Source organism: Odocoileus virginianus, chromosome 23 (assembly GCF_023699985.2).
Source record: "Odocoileus virginianus isolate 20LAN1187 ecotype Illinois chromosome 23, Ovbor_1.2, whole genome shotgun sequence".
NCBI lineage: Eukaryota > Metazoa > Chordata > Mammalia > Artiodactyla > Cervidae > Odocoileus > Odocoileus virginianus.
The window spans coordinates 18,058,086-18,077,159 of NC_069696.1; the positions used below are offsets into that span (position 1 = coordinate 18,058,086).

Sequence of the window (19,074 nt, forward strand, 5' to 3'; positions counted from 1 at the left end):
TGTACTCACATTCCTGCTCACTTCATACCTCTCCCACCTCACAAAGCAAGCAAGTCCTGATTCAAACCTTAATCTATTCCAAGGATCTTTCCAATTGACTCCCTTTCCTTCGTTGTACGCTTACAGTCTTTACTACTTATTTGATAACGAAAGTTTTAAAGTTTATTTCCTGCTTCAACTAGGATCTCTGCCACTTGGGAAGAAGAGCCATATCTTTTAACTAATTTGGGGAATGCCTACTAACACAGTTCACTGTATGACAGTCATACAAAAAATCATATTTACTAATATTTAAAAGGAACTTTTCAGAACCTGATCTAAAAATATACTTCCTAAAAACCCAGAAGGATTTTACATTAAGTACTGGCCAAATGCACACAAATGCCCAGCTGACACCCTGACTTGGTCTGACCAGTAGTCAGGCTTCTCTGTTCCCCACGAATCCCTGAGCTTTGGCGAGCTCTAAGCTTAAGAAAGCCAATCCAGAACACCCTCTCCTAAGTACTCACCTGAAGTATCAGCTGACACCACACACAACACCACCACCACCACCACCCCCCCCCGGGCCGGTTAAAACGTTAACCTCTACCCACATGTCCCACTTTCCCACAAAGACCCTGCTGGTACTATGCACTGAAAGCCCTTTTTGTGTTTGATTCTGAGATACCTGCATACCTTGTGGTCAGAGCAAACTCCTTATTGCAAAAGCCTTTTCGAATAAAATCTCTCCTTGCCAAGTAGGAATTTATTTTTATTTGACATCTGTATAGTGACATGACTTGGATGAAGACTGGACCTCAGCTATGGACCCATGCCATCCCCACCTCAATAATCACATTTCAAGAATCATTTCAACTCCTCTCCTGCTGAGATTCAGGGATCTTTCCCTGAGTTTAAATCCTGAACCAGTGCTATAGCCATCTTATCTGCTACAACATGGTAAGCTGTTACTTTAATATTTTCCAGCAAAGAATTTTTTTGACTCTCTGACCCCAACACACCTCAGCCAACACACCTCAACCATCACATTCCAACTCTTCAGTGGGAATATTCCCAGATCTTCTGTGAGGCCTCTTTCCCAACTCCTACAGTGGAGATAACAGAAGGGAATTTCCTTGGGTCCTCACAAAGGAATACTCTTTCCCAGCTCTTTCAAAGTCTCATGTCTGGTTTAACTATCTAATCCCATAGGTAATTCTCACTCCATTGAGCACCCTTCCATCTTATCCAACATGCTTCACCAGTACAGCACGAATTCAGTCCAGTATCAGTAAACTTTTACTAAGACAATTTAGAACTTCCACATCCTCCTTGAGAAACAGGATGGATCTCCCTAAAACCTCCCTTTTCCATCATCCTCTCTCTTCCTCCTTTTCACCACCCTCAAGCTTCCCTTCAGTTCCCCATGAATCCTTAACTGTCCTCCTTTAACACCCCAATCTCCTCCACCCCTCTATCCACTCTTCTCACGCCAACCCCTCAGCTCCCTGTAGTCACTATGACTTCAAGGCTCCCTTTAACCCACTAGGGTGGAGAAGGCAATGGTAACCCACTTCAGCACTCTTGCCTGGAAAATCCCATGAATGGAGGGGCCTGGTGGGCAGCAGTCCATGGGGTCGCTAAGAGTCGGACACGACTGAGCGACTTCACTTTCACTTTTCACTTTCACGCACTGGAGAAGGAAATGGCAATCCACTCCAGTGTTCTTGCCTGGAGAATCCCAGGGACAGCAGAGCCTGGTGGGCTGCCATCTATGGGGTCGCACAGAGTTGGACACGACTGAAGCGACTCAGCAGCAGCAGCGGCAACCCACTAGGGACTCCCGGACCTGGAGTCAAAAAACAAATTGGAAACAGGCTGTATCTTTTTATCCACTCAAATGAGCTTCTGAGACACCCAGACAGGCTGTGGTCTCTCTTCCATCCCTCACTCAAAATGTCGTCCACAGTTTCCATGAGATTACATGTCAGGGCAAAGAGAATCCAAAAGGTCTCCTCCACAAATCATGGTGGGAAGATGGTAGCCTTCACAGTGACTGAATAGGAACCTCAACCTGCCCTATCTGCCTGCAACACAATTAAAAATAAAGGAAGGAAGAGAACAAGCTCTTCTATACAAACCATCAGTGAGCTGAAACTTTAAACTGAAGCTGTAGTAAGCTCTCTATTTAAGTGTTCCTATGTGTACATGTAACTCAGATGACCATTATATCTACTATTGTGGGCAGGAATCACTTAGAAGGAAATGGAGTAGCCCTCATAGTCAACAAAAGAGTCTGAAATGCAGTACTTGGATGCAATCTCAAAAACGACAGAATGACCTCTGTTCGTTTCCAAGGCAAACCATTCAATATCAAGGTAATCCAAGCCTCTGCCCCAACCAGTAACGCTGAAGAAGCTGAAGTTGAACAGTTCTATGAAGACCTACAAGACCTTATGGAACTCACACCCAAAAAAGATGTCCTTCTCATTATAGGGGACTGGAATGCAAAAGTAGGAACTCAAGAAACACCTGGAGTAACAGGCAAATTTGGCCTTGGAGTACTGAATGAAGCAGGGCAAAGGCTAATAAAGAGTTTTGCCAAGAGAATGCACTGGTCATAGCAAACACCCTCTTCCTACAACACAAGAGAATACTTTACGCATGGACATCACCAGATGGCCAACACCGAAATCAGACTGATTATAATCTTTGCAGCCAAAGATGGAGAAGCTCTATACAGTCAGCAAAAACAAGACCTGGAGCTGTCTCAGATCATGAACTCCTCATTGCCAAATTCAGACTTAAACTAAAGAGAGTAGGGATAACCACTAGACCATTCAGGTATGACGTAAATAAAATCCCTTATGACTATACAGTGGAAGTGAGAAATAGACTTAAGGGACTAGATCTGATAGACAGAGAGCCTGATGAACTATGGACGGAGGTTCGTGACATTGTACAGGAGACAGGGATCAAGACCATCCCCATGGAAAAGGCAAAAAGGCAAAACGGTTGTCTGAGGAGGCCTTACAAATAGCTATGAAAAGAAGAGAAGCAAAAAGCAAAGGAGAAAAGGAAAGATATTCCCATTTGAATGCAGAGTTCCAAAGAATAGCCAGGAGACATAAGAAGGTCTTCCTCAGCAATCAATGCAAAGAAATAGAAGAAAACAATAGAATGGGAAAGACTAGAGATCTCTTCAAGAAAAGTAGAGATACCAAGGGAACATTTCATGCAAAAATGGGCTCAATAAAGGACAGAAATGGTATGGACCTAACAGAAGCAGAAGATATTAAGAAGAGGTGACAAGAATATACAGAAGAACTGTACAAAAAAGATCTTCATGACCCAGATAATCATAGTGGTGTGATCACTCACCTAGAGCCAGACATCCTGGAATGTGAAGTCAAGTGGGCCTTAAGAAGCATCACTACGAACAAAGCTAGTGGATGTGATGGAATTCCAGTTGAGCTATTTCAAATCCTGAAAGATGATGCTGTGAAAGTGCTACATTCAATATGCCAGCAAATTTGGAAAACTCAGCAGTGGCCACAGGACTGGAAAAGGTCCGTTTTCATTCCAATCCCTAAGAAAGGCAATCCGAAAGAATGCTTAAACTACTGCACAATTGCGCTCAGCTCACACGCTAGTAAAGTAATGCTCAAAATTCTCCAAGCCAGGCTTCAGCAATATGTGAACCGAGAACTTCCAGGTATTCAAGCTGGTTTTAGAAGAGGCAGAGGAACCAGAGATCTAATTGCCAATATCCACTGGATCATCGAAAAAAGCAAGAGAGTTCCAGAAAAACATCTATTTCTGCTTTACTGACTACGCCAAAGCCTTTGACTGTGTGGATCACAATAAACTGTGGAAAGTTCTGAAGGAGATGGGAATACCAGACCACCTGACCTGCCTCTTGAGAAACCTGTATGCAGGTCAGGAAGCAACAGTTAGAACTGGACATGGAAAAACAGACTGGTTCCAAATAGGAAAAGGAGTACATCAAGGCTGTATATTGTCACCCTGCTTATTTAACTTATATGCAGAGTACATCATGAGAAACGCTGGGCTGGAAGAAGCACAAGCTGGAGTCAAGATTGCTGGGAGAAATATCAATAATCTCAGATATGCAGATGACACCACCCTTATGGCAGAAAGTGTAGAACTACAAAACCTCTTGATGAAAGTGAAAGAGGAGAGTGAAAAAGTTGGCTTAAATCTCAACATTCAGAAAACTAAGATCATGGCATCTGGTGCCATCACCTCATGGGAAATAGATGGGGAAACAGTGGCAGACTTTATTTTTGGGGGCTCCAAAATCACTGCAGATGGTGATTGCAGCCATGAAATTAAAAGACGCTTACTCCTTGGAAGGAAAGTTATGACCAACCTAGATAGCATATTAAAAAGCAGAAATATTACTTTGCCAACAAAGGTCCGTCTGGTCAAGGCTATGATTTTTCCAGTGGTCATGTATGGATGTGAGAGTTGGACTGTGAAGAAAGCTGAGCGCCGGAGAATTGATGCGGTGTTGGAGAAGACTCTTGAGAGTCCCTTGGACTGCAAGGAGATCCAACCAGTCCATCCTAAAGGAAATCAGTCCTGGGTGTTCATTGGAAGGACTGATGCTGAAGCTGAAACTCCAGTACTTTGGCCACCTCATGCGAAGAGTTGACTCATTGGAAAAGACCCTGATGCTTGGATGGATTGGGGGCAGGAGGAGAAGGGGACGAGACCTCTCCTTGAGGTCTGAATGAGCCATCTCCTTGAGATGGCTGGATGGCATCACCAACTCGATGGGCATGAGTTTGAGTAAACTCCGGGAGTTTGTGATGGACAGGGAGGCCTGGCGTGCCGCAATTCATGGGGTCGCAAAGAGTCAGACACAACTGAGCAACTGAACTGAACTGACTGAACTGATGCGTACATGTGTATGCATCTTACATATATAGACAGACACATATATACACACACACATATATAGATACATATGTATATATGTATCTATATATATGTATACATGTATATATATGTGTGTGTATACATATGTATGTATATATACATATGTATCTATATATATGATGTGTCTATACATATAAAATTACTTTCCTACCTTCAGTTGGTATTGCCAAGTTTAATTTTACATTATGAAATTCCTTAAGGTAGTTCTATCCTGAGTAGAACTGATGGTGGTGGTGCTGGCACAATTCTGTGAAACAACTAAAAACTACGAATTACACACTTGAATTGTATGGTGTGTGACTAAAGCTGTTAAGATAAAAACAACAAAAGGTGTTTATAGAGGAGATTTTCAGAAGTTAAGAAAATTAAAATTCTTATACTTTCACAACTTTAATTATAGAAACTAACCCAAATGTTTTAAGAATCCAAGTTAAAATACATTTAAGCAAATCTTTGGTATGTGAGACCATAGTTTGACATAGGTTTAATAAAAACAGCTATGTCTTCTGAGTTACAGGCATTAAGTATAACACAAGTACATTTTTATCCTACTTGAAAACTCTCTTCCTAAACTTTTACAGGTTTATTGACAGAATAAATTAGCATTATATCTTTATGTGTATTTAGCCAAGCTGAGTCATTATTCTGATAAACTGTATTTTGAAAGTAATTATGTCTTGTGATAGGCCAACTTGAAGATCATTTCCAAAATCTTTTAGCACTAAGTCTAAGGCTTTAAGTTACTAAGTTAGTTCATGAATATTCATTAAATACCTAGGTCATTTCTATGTAAGACAGAACACTGAGGCATAAGCATTTCAAGTTTATATAGGCTTCTGTTTCTTATTTTCATGGCACCAAGAAGCTATGTATATTTGAGTCTATCAATAAATACATTCACTTCTGCCACATTGAGAAGTTGTACTATTTGGAAGAATATGACTATAAGAAGTTGTAAGTTGTAAGATATATATTCATAAGCTCTGCCAGGCTACTACAAAATGTTGGTGTATGACAATTCACAATTCTCTACCCCATAGTTTTCTCTGTAAAATACTAGTTACTGTAATTATAAGTTACAATCTTGTATGTAAAGGAGACTCTAATAAGATAGAGAGGAACAACTCTGTATACAAGTTATGCAAGACGTCCTTTTAAGGAAAAAGAAAACAATACTAAAGTAAAATGACTAAAAGTGTTTCACTATATGCAAAACAGAGAAAGAGACTCAGATGTATAGAACAGACTTGTGGACTTTGTGGGAGAAGGCGAGGGTGGGATGTTTCAAGAGAACAGCATCAAAACATGTATATTATCTAGGGTGAAACAGATCACCAGCCCAGGTTGGATGCATGAGACAAGTGCTCGGGCCTGGTGCACTGGGAAGACCCAGAGGGATGGGGTGGAGAGGGAGGTGGGAGGGGGGACCGGGATAGGGAATACATGTAAATCCATGGCTAATTCATTTCAATGTATGACAGAAACCACTGCAATGTTGTAAAGTAATTAGCCTCCAACTAATAAAAATAAATGGAAAATAAATAAATAAATAAATGGGAAAAAAAAAGTGTTTCGGAATGAGAAAAAGGAACATGTATAGAACAAAACCTGAATAGAAACAAATACAAATTTGTATAACAAAGAATACAAAGCTGTATAACAAGTTCATGAAAAAAAAATAATTTTGTCATCAAAGCCAGGTAAGACTTGACAGGTTTATTTGTAAGATTTTCAGAAAATGATTCACTATCAAATATTACACTTATATAAAACTAAAATCTGATTTTCTAAAGTGACAAAAATTTCTTGGGTTACTGATCTGCTCTTAAAGAGGTTATTAAAGGTTTTTCTTTGAGTAACCAATCTCCCTGGAAACAAAAATCCGGTGTCTTTTCAGAATTTCCTGTAATTGATCTTAATTTTATCACGTCTTACTATTTTTAAAAGTCTTCTCACTTTTGAAAGAGCTAAGGTTGCTTCCTATGTTCACTTTCAAAAAAAATTTTTTTGTCACTGATCCAAGATTCTATTTAATCAAATGTTCAAATTTCCTCACAGGTTTTGACATTCTGTCTTTTCAAAATAAAATACTAAATGATGTGTTTTGCACCTATAACTCTTTAGAATTTCCTAAAGGGCCCCTGGAAGTTCACAAAGGATTAATCCTTTCACCTTGTAAAAAAAGAGGCATTAAAAATAATTGATTTGATCAATGTTATGCTTTGTATGGGAAGCACAGTTAAGTCAGAAAACATGCTTACTCTCCCTAGATTAAATCTGAATGGGTAAAACGTCAATATGATTATTTCAAAAGCTGAATGAACTTCCTAGAAATTTATCATTAGTCTCAGTGTCCACATGTTTCTGTTAATCAACAGACTGAGTGGTGCTTCCTCCAACATTAGACAACAGTACAGTGTCAACTATAATTTTCATTACTCTTTATTCTTTTATGATTTTTTTAGTGTTATCTTGGTCATAATTTCATTTCTTTAATTTCAATATAGTATATTCTTGTAAACCAGTGAGGGTTCTCCATCAAGGATTCACACAACTTACTTATGGAATTTTATTAGACAGATGTTCAGGACTTACTACAGACTTAACTAAAAAATTTTACTTGATAATCTTGATATTACTCTTCATGTGCTCTAAATATATGCTTCAAGATACACTATGTCTCAGGATTACTACATATTTTTAAGTCTTCTTCTCTGCAAAGATTATATTCATTTATACTCATGAATCAACGTAATATCTACTTTTTAAAAATAAGATTAATCATTATGTTTACACGTATTTTTCCTAAAACTTCTCTGAACTTATTTTGGTGGGCATGCCATAGAAACAACCAAACTTATTTATCAACTGCATTATTTTCTATAACAAACTCTCATCAGATCTTTCAGTTTTGAAATTATCCATAATAAACTATCACCACCATTTTAAGTTTTGTCATTACAGAGTGTTTTACTTTGATGCTTCTCTGAAAGCACCTGCAAATCAGCTCCAGGTCAAGCATTTGTCTTCAACAACAAAACAAGTATTGTTGAAAGAGGACTGTACTCTTGGACACAAGCTTCTGATGGCATCACTTAAATAACTGAGACTATATTGAGTCAGGATTCCCAAAAACCTAGTAAAGAAACAAATGGATCCATGAGACTGCTAACCCAAAATCTAGCAGAACAAGAATTAATCTCTCAGGACTGAATAAACTGACAAACAGTGACTGTGGGTTTTAAAATACTGCTGATACTTTAATGTCCTATATTCTAGATACCAGGAATTTGTTTCTCTTTTCTCTTATGCCACCTGTAATTCAATGACAATGTAACTAACCTACAATGCAAGTTTACTTCTGTAAACGGAAATAAGACACTGATCTTTATCTCCCGGACTCCATCATTCAAAAACAAAACTCAGGTATTAACTAAGTTCTTTTTATTTTCATGGCAATATAGTTATTTGCATAAGTTCAATAAGAGTTTGTCCTCCTGGCTGGAAACATTATTATGCAACCAAGGCTTTGACTGGATGCCATGTTTGAAAGTCATGTTCCTTTAATCTAATACCACCAGACACTTTTAAGGAGTTGTGGTTGATTTTATTGAGCAATGCTTACAGTCCTCTTGGGAAAACTAGACTGGTATTTGGCTTACAGAGTTCTCAGACTTAAAGGTAAAGTAAGCAAAATTAATTTCAGGCAGGCCCAGAAACCCCAGGATATTTTGGGGACTTGAAGAATTCACCCAAATCTGTAAGTACTGCAAGTGAAATCCCATTGGCTTTCTTGGCCTCAAAAGGCTTTTAAAGTTCATTCCAAAATTCCTTATAAAAAAATCCCACTGACAGAATTAAAATGCCTACACCTACATAAATATCATAGAAAAAGCAAAAGAGTTTCAGAAAAACATCTATTTCTGCTTTATGGACTATGCCAAAGCCTTTGACTCTGTGGATCACAATAAACTGTGGAAAATTCTGAAAGAGATGGGAATACCAGACCACCTGACTTGCCTCTTGAGAAACCTGTATGCAGGTCAGGAAGCAACAGTTAGAACTGGACATGGAACAACAGACTGGTTCCAAACACGAAAAGGAGTACATCAAGGTTGTATATTGTCACCCTGCTTATTTAACTTCTATGCAGAGTACATCATGAGAAATGCTGGGCTGGAGGAAGCACAAGCTGGAATCAAGATAGCCAGGAGAAATATCAATAACCTCAGACATGCAGATGACACCACTCTTACGGCAGAAAGTGAAGAAGAACTAAAGAGCCTCTTGATGAAAGTGAAAGAGGAGAGTGAAAAAGTTGGCTTAAAGCTCAACATTCAGAAAAGTAAGATCATGGCATCCAGTCCCATCACTTCATGGCAAATAGATGGGTAACAGTGGAAACAGTGGCTGCCTGTTTTTCTGAGCTCCAAAATCACTGCAGATGGTGACTGCAGCCATGAAATTAAAAGACGTTTACTCCTTGGAAGGAAAGTTATGACCAACCTAGACAGCATACTAAACAGCAGAGACAAAGGTCCGTCTAGTCAAGGCTGTGGTTTTTCCAATAGTCATGTATGGATGTGAGAGTTGGACTATAAAGCAAGCTGAGCACAGAATTGATGCTTTTGAACTGTGGTGTTGGAGAAGACTCTTGAGAGTCCCTTGAACAGCAAGGAGATCCAACCAGTCCATCCTAAAGGAAATCAGTCCTGGGTGTTCATTGGAAGGACTAATGTTGAAGCTGAAACTCCCAATACTTTGGCCACCTGATGCGAAGAGCTGACTCATTTGAAAAGACCCTGATGTTGGGAAAGATTGAAGGCAGGAGGAGAAGGGGACGACAGAGGATGAGATGGTTAGATGGCATCACCAACTCAATGGACATGAGTTTGGGTAAACTCCGGGAGTTGGTGATGGACAGGGAGGCCTGGCATGCTGGGGTTCATGGGATCGCAAAGAGTCAGACACGACTGAGCGACTGAACTGAACGTAAATAATCAGACCAAACTCACAATGACTTTAGCCTACCTTGTTGTGGACTGAACATTTGTGCCCCTCAAAATTCACATGCTGAAACCCTACACTCCCCCCTCAAGTGATTATTATCAGGAGGTGGGTCCGTGGGGAGGTCATAAGGGTGAAATCCTCATAAATGGGATCAATACCCTTGTAAGATTCCAGGGAGAGGAGCTCTCTTCTCTCTGCCCTGAGAGGATACAAAGAGAGGTCTTAGCTATCTGCAACCTGAAGACAGTGCTCACCAGAATCTAACCATACTGAGACCCTGCTGCTGAGCTATCAGCCTCCAGACTGTGATAAATGAAGTTCTGTTGTTTATAAGCCATCCAGTCTATATTTTGTTACAGAAGCCTAAATGGACTAAAACATATTCCTAAGACTGACAAATTTTGTTGTAAACAACAGTAGGACTGACCAAGTGCTCACAATTGCCCTTGCTTAGCCACTGACTTGGCGCAACCAAAAAGTCTAACTTTAGTCAGACTTTTCTCTTTCCTACAAGCCCCTAAAGTTTGGTCAGCTCTAAACTTAAGCAAGTTGATGTCAGGTCCCCTAACAGCTCTTTCCAAGCCATCAACTGACTGCAGGAAATTAGAAACTCCAGTTTCACTTTCCTGATCTTGAATCTGCTTACCACCACCCACTCAGCTCACACTCCTATAAAGTTCCTGCTAGACTGCTCACCCTTCTCCGTCAAAGTCTTTTTGTGTTTTATTCTGAAATGCCTGCAGACAGTGCAGTCAGAGCATTCTCCCTATTGCAATTGTCTTTTTGAATAAAGTCCTTACCCAAATCTGCATTGGCTTTTACTTAAGAGTAATATGACAAACCATCTACATGCAAACTCTAAAATTTAGTTCAGTTCAGTAGCTCAGTCATGTCTGAGTCTTCATGACCCCATGTACTGCAGCCCGTCCGGCCTCCCTGTCCATCACCAACTCCCGGAGTTCACTCAAACTCATGCCCGTTGAGTCGGTGATGCCATCCAACCATCTCATCATCTGTCTTCCTCTTCTCCTTCTGCCTTCAATCCTTCCCAGCATCAGGGTCTTTTCAAATGAGTCAGTTCTTCCCATCAGGTGGCCAAAGTATTGGGAGTTTCAGCTTCAGCATCAGTCCTTCCAATGAATATTCAGGACTGATTTCATTTAGGACGGACTGGCTGGATCTCCCCGCAATCCAAAGGACTCTCAAGAGTCTTCTCCAACACCACAGTTCAAAAGCATCAATTTTTCGGCACTCAGCTCTCTTTATAGTCCAACCCTCATATCCATACATGACTACCGGAAAAACCATAGCTTTGACTAGATGGACCTTTGTTGACAAAGTAACATCTCTGCTTTTTAATATGCTATCTAGATTGGTCAAAACTTTTCTTACAAGGAGCAAGCGTATTTTAATTTCATGGCTGCAGTCACCATTTGCAGTGATTTTGGAGCCCCAAAAAATAAAGTCTGTCACTGTTTCCACTGTTTCCCCATCTATTTGCCATGAAGTGATGGGACCAGATGCCATGATCTAAGTTTTCTGAATGTTGAGTTTTAAGCCAACTTTTTCCACTCTCCTCTTTCACTTTCATCGAGAGGCTCTTTAGTTCTTCTTCACCTTCTGCCATAAGAGCGGTGTTACCTGCATATCTGAGGTTATTGATATTCAGTATATCCCGTACGTACATACAGTACATCAAGGCTGTATATTGTCACCCTATTTAACATATGTGCAGAGTACATCACGCGAAATGCCGGGCTGGATGAAGCACAAGCTGGAATCAAGATTGCCGGGGGGAAATGTCAATAACCTCAGATATGCAGATGACACCACCCTTATGGCAGAAAGCGAAGAACTAAAGAGCCTCTTGACCTCCAAAATTACAATGATATTTATTTCCTCCTATCAAAAGTAGTTGGTATCACTTTCAAAATCATAATAAGGTACAGGTGAATTCAAGTGCACACAGAAGGCACTGTGTGTAAAATTACTGTCTGGAGGACAAGCAATCAGGCCTTAGGTCAGTCATTCACCTTCCTAGTCAATTACCAACTTAAAAATTCACAGTTTTTTTTTTGCCTAAAAATATGATTTCACTTCACATCCCCAAGCTCCTGGCCCTTCCAAGCAAGGTGTTAAGAGAAACAAAAATTAGCACTGAATTACTTGCAATTTTCACCAAATTGAGCCCAGGCACATTTCAGAATTTTCCAGTCTCTCATGTGAATGACTTAAACCTTTTGTGAGAACAGTCACTACTGCCACAAATAACACTAACAGCTTGAGAAACAAAAGCAAGTACTAATAATAACAAATAACAGTTTTCCTTGTATTTATGATGAATTATGTTTTAAATGAATCATCTCAAAGGCAAATACTCTATTCTTTAGGTTGCCTAGTCCAGGTATCTGACTAAATTTCCAAGTTATTCACATGAAGCAGAATTCTATTCATTAAGGGGAGGCTCCTTTTACAGAAGAAACATAAAGACTCTCACATAAAGCATGGAACATACAAGGCAGAAGCTCAGTATAGCACTTACCCACCCTACAGGGAGGAGTCCATGAATCACATTATTTTAATCACTATAAACAATTAATACAATGACAAAATTTTCTATTAGGAATACTTTATTTTGTCCATAAATATGGGCAATTTTAAAGTAAGTATCATAATCAACTATTCTTATTTATAATAATCACATAAAAGGTTCAACTTGTAATCCCTTAAAAGGTAAATTAAGTAGATAGAGGCCATGTTGTTTATATAAAATAAAATAGAAAATATCAAAGTATTTCATGTAGCTCCAGTTGCAGAACAATCAAGTTCAGAAACTACTGGCCTAAAACAGTGCCCAGAACATGTTTTATTTGTCTTTCCTGAGCATTAATATTTCTTTTAAATTAGCCATCTTAACAATAACTCTTCACTCAAAGTCTACTACTGACCACGCCTCTGCAAACAAACCATGAGTTCTCACAGAAATCTTGGAAGATACTAGCCCCATCTAATAGTAGGAACTAAAGCTAAGTAACCTGTCCAAGGGTACCATAAAGTGGTAGACGACTTGAACTTGGTTTGTCAACAAAGCCCACAGCTTTCTGCTACAGCTCCCCTCCTTATAGTCGTCTCAGAATATAAGTCTGCAATAAAATTTCCATGATAAAAATCAATTTTCTCAGAGTACTTACACATGGCCTAAACATGACTATAACCTGTGTTACTTATTTTTCCATTATGTTCAATTTATAAATTCACATAGAATATTTTCCATTTATATACTCCTTCAAAGAACCTTCCTTGATACTCAAAAAAAACAGACTAACCTTTCTGATAGTCAAAGCATATACAACTAACTATACAGAAAAGTATTTCAGTTCAGCAAATGGAAAATTTCCAATTAAAGAAAAGAAAAATTATCTGAAAAACTGAACCATGGGAAATTACTGTTAGGCCTGATGAAAACAATGAATTGAAACCCAAAAGTTTCATAACCAGTCAAATTATTTCCTAGCCAGATGAGCAAATCTAAAGCCAAGTAAGTAAGCAGGGATTAAAGTATCAAATTTAATTATATGAAACTGTCATCAAATATCAATTCACATGACTCGCTGTAATGTTTAAAAGGCTACCTAGCTCAGGTTCTCTCTACATGTGTTCCTGGAACACAGGTTCAGCAGAATGTTACAAAATTTACAAAATTACAGAAATCACCAAAAAAAGTTCGTTGGTGAGTCTGGGAAACAGTAAATTTCAACAAAGTTAAAACTGGTCTCTACCTCATAACTTCTCAGAGCCCTTAGTGTGTTAATATGAAGTAAGAACCTGCAAAAAGAAGGATTCATTATCCTAATGAAGCTAAAGAAGGTGTATGAAGATTAAATGACCTATCCAAGGTCACACAGCTAGCTACTGGCAAACTTAGAATGAGAATCAAATTCTGATTCCCACTCCAAAATTCATTCTATCCTCCTAAGATCTCATTATACTTGATATTAAGCAATTTTCCAAGGACAACTCCTATAAAAATTTGAGATGGAAAACACTAGTGGCTTGTGCTGACAGTATTTACCACCACCCCACCAAAACAAATTAACAACAACAAAAAAAGTAGCAAAGAATTCTTACAAAACAACAAAACCTTCTCAAAATACGCTGGGACACAGTATTTATGAAATTTACCCACCAAAACTTATATTCTTACATAAAAAAATTTCCTCCAGGAAATCAGAGGTATAATCTTTTCTAATCAGTAACTGGATGGAAGTTAAGGATGGCAACCTAGATGGTGAGGTCCATCAGAGCAGGGCCCATGGTGATTTTGCTCACCAATGTACCATCAGAGTCTGATACATAGCAGGTATTCCATAGCTAATTGCTGAAAGAATGAATAATAAATCCATGCTCTAATATTAATCACTTGTAAGATTCTGATCAAGTTATAATCTCTCTGAATGTGAGTTTCCCCACTTGCAAATGAAGTGGTTAGACCAGAAGGATCAAAATCTTTTAAGAACTTGTGAATCTCATAGAAATTAAATCTCAAATCCCCGGCATTTGAGGATATGTCCACCATCGAAAATTGTAACAAAAAATAACATTTGCAAATCACTTTATATTCAGTATTTCACTTAACATGCCTAACAAATTTGCAAACTAGCTTGGTAATACTACCCACATTTTACAGATAAAGAAACTGGAGCCCAGAAAAACTGACTAGATCAGAATCACAAGGTTATTTGGTAGTGAAGCATGGACTTTGTTTTTTTTTTTTTTTTGCTTATAAATAACAGAAATTTATTTCTCACAGTTTTGGAAGCTAAAGGTTTGCAATCAGGGTGCCAGCATGGCTAGGTTTTGGTGAGGGGCCTCTGCCAAGCTGCAGACTGCTGTCTTTTTAGTGTATTCTCCCATGGCAGAGAGATGATGAGAGAACTCTCTGGAGTCCCTTTTATAAGTATGGTATAGAGAGGACTGCACCATCACAACTTAATTACCTCCCAGAGGTCCTACCTCCTAACACTGTCACATTTAGGGTTAGGATTTCAACATGTTTTGGGGTGGGGGTAGACACAGACTTCCAGAAGCACGGACTTTAAACTCAAGGTTTGGGTGCTGAAATCCCCCAATCTTTCCATTACACCTTGTCCTCTGATGACAGGGATGAGGACACAGTCCAGATAATGACAGCATTATTTCCCGGCTTTCAACTATTGATTTAACTGGGCCAGAGGACCAAAGGTCTCCCAAACTCTCCCATCATCCCATCTTCGAATGTTAAACCTCCAACTCTTCTGTGAAGAAAAGTGATCTTAATACAACAAATTAATCACGTTTCTCTTGGTGTCCAAGATAATTAATAACAATTTTAACAGAGGATGACATTATCAAGGAATGAGAAGAACCTAAATTATGAATAAAAATCTTTCACAGTAAAAAGAGTTTTAGTTCAAATATATACCCATGGTTAAGGATGTTAAATTCAAAGGTCACCTTAAACCATGATTAGACTACATTTAAAATAAGAGCTTCACTTTTGGAAACTCTGCTGGTGGAAATGAGGCAATTTGAACTATTAACTTTTCTAGGTCTTCTTACATAATATCATACTTCACAATATTATTTCAAGTGTAACTTCTCTTAACTCCAATAAGGAATAAACCCAATTCTGGGCTCAATCCTGGTGTTAAACAAGTGGCATTTACAACATAACCTTCTCTTCCAAGAAATACAATTGGGCAACCAGAAGCATCTGGGTAATGGAATGCAATTTCACCCAGGCTTTATTTAACTCAACAGCGGACTCTATTTGTTAACTCTATTAACCTTCTGTCTTAAAATATATCCATATTCTATGTCAAATAAAATTGTTTCTCACAACTATAGCAAAATCCCCCTTGAATAGGGACTATATCATACTAAAATAAACATATACTTACTAGACCTCTCAAGTACATAGCACTGCATTCAATTCTCTGCCAAGAAAATGAAATAAGCACTAGCTTTCTGAAGTTTACAAGTGGAAATAGTTTAGAATATGCTTACAGTGAGTTGTAATTAAGTATAAGTAAATAAAACAGGCAGACCTAATAATCCTGCTGTTGCAGCTGCTGTTTAGTCACTTCAGTCGTGTCTCAGTTAAATCAACAGTTCTTTTGCGCTCCTCGGTCCATGGGATTTCCCAGGCAAGAACACTGGAGTGGGTTGCCATTTCCTCCTCCAGGGGATCTCCCTGAATAATCCTGAAGTGTAACTAAAGAAAAAATTTCCTCCTCCAAAACAATGTCAATCATGCTCATCCAATAAATATATACTCAGAAATGGCATATCTGGCTCATTTATAACACAAGACTGTTACCATTGTATTCTGGAAACTTCAGTAAGTGTGCACAATGAACATAAATTTAGCCTATTAACAGCTAAAAATCTCCTTACACCCAAAAGGTCCCATACCTGCAAAGAACTGACCGTGAACACAAGTGAGAATTGTTAACTGAAACCAAAGCTTCAAGTCATTGCATCAATTGGTACCTAAATTCGTCTGCTGGTAAATGCCCCATAGCATCAGAGTCATCACCACTTCACCACTGATGTGAGAAGAGCTGTTGAAATCTTGCGGGCCAGTCAAAAACCTCAGTGAACTGTCACAAAATAAAAGCCGCAGCATATGTGACAGCTTCGCAGGCCAATCTAAAAAACAAAACCTGGGACCATCGAATTTAGGCGATTCTCGGGGCAGAGTACCTAGAATAGCCTATGTTATTTATCAACGTGCCACGCAGTCTCCAGGGGAGCGCAGCAGATGATAACTTAGGTCCCAGGACAAGGCTCCTCTCCACCAAGGATGACTTTCCTAATTGGTGCCAACTGTACACTTGCATGCTCCGAAAATAGGGGCAAGTCCTGAATGCCAGAGGTTGCAAGGGCAACGTTTCTATTTTATTATGGGCTGGAGCCCAGACGATTCCCCAAGGCTGAAAACACTCGACCTATAACCTCGGAGTCCTTTTCCAACTGTGCTCTCACCCACGATCATTACAGCCTCCACGGAAACCAGTTATTAGTTGTTACAAGGCCTGGAAAAAATAGTAAGAAGGCTCTAAAAGTTCACGGGACCCACAGGGAGAAGGTGGGGGCTTGGAGAGAGAAATCCAAACGCTGAAGCATCTTGGGCTCCAACGTTCCGAGAGCCAAGATCCATACAAAGCCCCTCGTCCCCGGTGACTACAGGCAGGGGACCCACCGATTCCCAGTCACTCGGACAGGATGGGGTTCCGGGGGGAGATCACCCCGCCAGGCAGCCCGGACGAACGCTCTGTCCGGACGCGGTGGGCCAAGCGAGGCGGGGGCTGCAGCGTGGCCGGGCGGAGCGCGCAGCCCCTTCTCCCGGGCCCCTTGCTCCCTCCTTCCCCACGACCAGGCCTCTCCCGACTCCTCTTCCCCAGCTTCGCCTCCCCGCCTCCCCTGCCCCCCGCAGACACAACAGAACAAAACCCCCCCTTCCCCCCGCAAACCCAACTTTCCCGTCCCCCCGCTTTCTCTCCCACCTCTCAGGAGCACGCAGAAACTGCAGGCCAGGAGGCTCCTCAGGACAGCCCCCATCTTCCCTTCTCGCGCTCGCTTCTCTCACCGGCGAGGGGCGGCCCGAAGAGGGGGAGGCGAGGAGCCGGGGCGGCCGCCGCAGCGGCAGGGCTGCACGCTCATGCTTCCCAGCTTTCCAGAGAGAGAAGAAAGAAAGGGGGGCCCGTCAAGGCTCCGCGCGCGCCGCCGCCGCCGCCCTCTCTACCGCGCCGCTCCGCCCGGAGCTCGCGCGACGCCAGCGTCTGCTTCCATCCCGCCGCCTCCTCCCCCGGCGCCCCGCTTCCCCCGCGCAGCTCCTCATTCAGCCTCTTCCTCTCACGCAGCGGCGCAGGGATACGCCTCCCGCCGTCACGGCTCGCCGCCGAGGTCTCCCTGCGCGCGGGCGAGCCCTCCCCTCCCTGGGCGCCGCCTCCCGGGCAGGTTAGAAAAGGAGAAGAGACCGTGCGCACAGCCTCGGCGAGGAGACCCCGGGAGATCGGCGGGGCCAGCAGAGGCGGGCAAGAGGGGAAAGGCCGCCCGGCGGCGCATTCCGAAGGGATTCTTTCCCGGCCGGCCCCTTCTGCCCTCCCCGCGGAGGGCGTGAAGCGACGTCGAACAACATCGGGAGCCGGCGTGGTCGGGACTACTTTCTGCGGCTCGGCCCGGCAGCCAGCTGCGCCGCTCTTTGTGCGGCCGCCGCCGGCCGAGCCAGATGGGTCTCCCTGTCCACGCCGGCCGCCACCTGGCCCGGGGCCACGGTGGGCGGCAGGAGACTGCTGACTGGGGATGCAGGTCCACGCTCGGGGAGCCACCTGGATCCGGATGTGAGGCATGAGTTTAGTCCCAGGGTTGGAAATCTGTTTAAGCATCTTTTTCTTTTTTTTTTTTTTTAAGGAAAATAAAAATTAATGTTGCTTCCACCGGCTTTGAACATGGGTATGGTGAAGGGTATTCAAACGCCAACAGAAGACTGAAATTTTTAAAATTTTCTCCCGGTTTCCCAGAACTACAGTTTGCCCACCAAAATTAAGTCCGACAAGGACTAAAGGATTTCTAAACGGGCAGATAAAATTCTAAGATAAATGCGTCAGCACCTAACAGAGCAAAGGGACGGTGCTAGAATTTTGCAAACTGCATTTAGTGATAAATGTCTGGCATGTTTTGACGATCCGCTCTCAGATTGGAGAGGAAAAGATTCCTCGGAATCTCAGACTCTGGATTTTGCACAGCATCTGGCCGGCTACTCGCCGCCTTGCACTGGGCGTTCAGGAGTAACAGCCCAGAAGCCCTTGGAATCACGTGGCAGCTTGGGGGCGGGGGGTGGTGAAGTAAGGGGGATAGCACCACTGAGAGTTAACCTAAAGAAGCCATCAGCAGCATTCTACCCACCTGTCAGTCACCCTTACCTGTGAGCAGGTGGCGCGGAGCCGGAGCTACTCCAGCAGTAACATTGAAATTCACTAAGTGCTGCTCACACTCAGGTCTGACACTCATAACTACCCTGGGGTAAGACAGGTTTTGTCACTTGGCATCCTCATTGCATCAGAGGGGGAAAATGGG

The 19,074-nt window shown here is 41.4% G+C and overlaps 1 protein-coding gene across 3 annotated transcripts in view; it reads right to left on the reverse strand.

Moving 5' to 3' along the window:
- The window catches only part of LRP6 (LDL receptor related protein 6), a 170,099-nt gene extending 152,248 nt beyond the window's left edge, over positions 1–17,851 (reverse strand). For all 3 annotated transcript variants that reach the window (XM_070453635.1, XM_020882707.2, XM_020882706.2), the window contains exon 1: positions 17,502–17,851. Coding sequence is in view for 2 of the 3 variants with exons in the window: in XM_020882707.2 (XP_020738366.1) it covers positions 17,502–17,556 (55 nt within the window). In the remaining variant the exon portion in view is untranslated. The remainder of the gene's footprint in view (positions 1–17,501) is intronic.
- Positions 17,852–19,074: the final 1,223 nt, after the last annotated feature.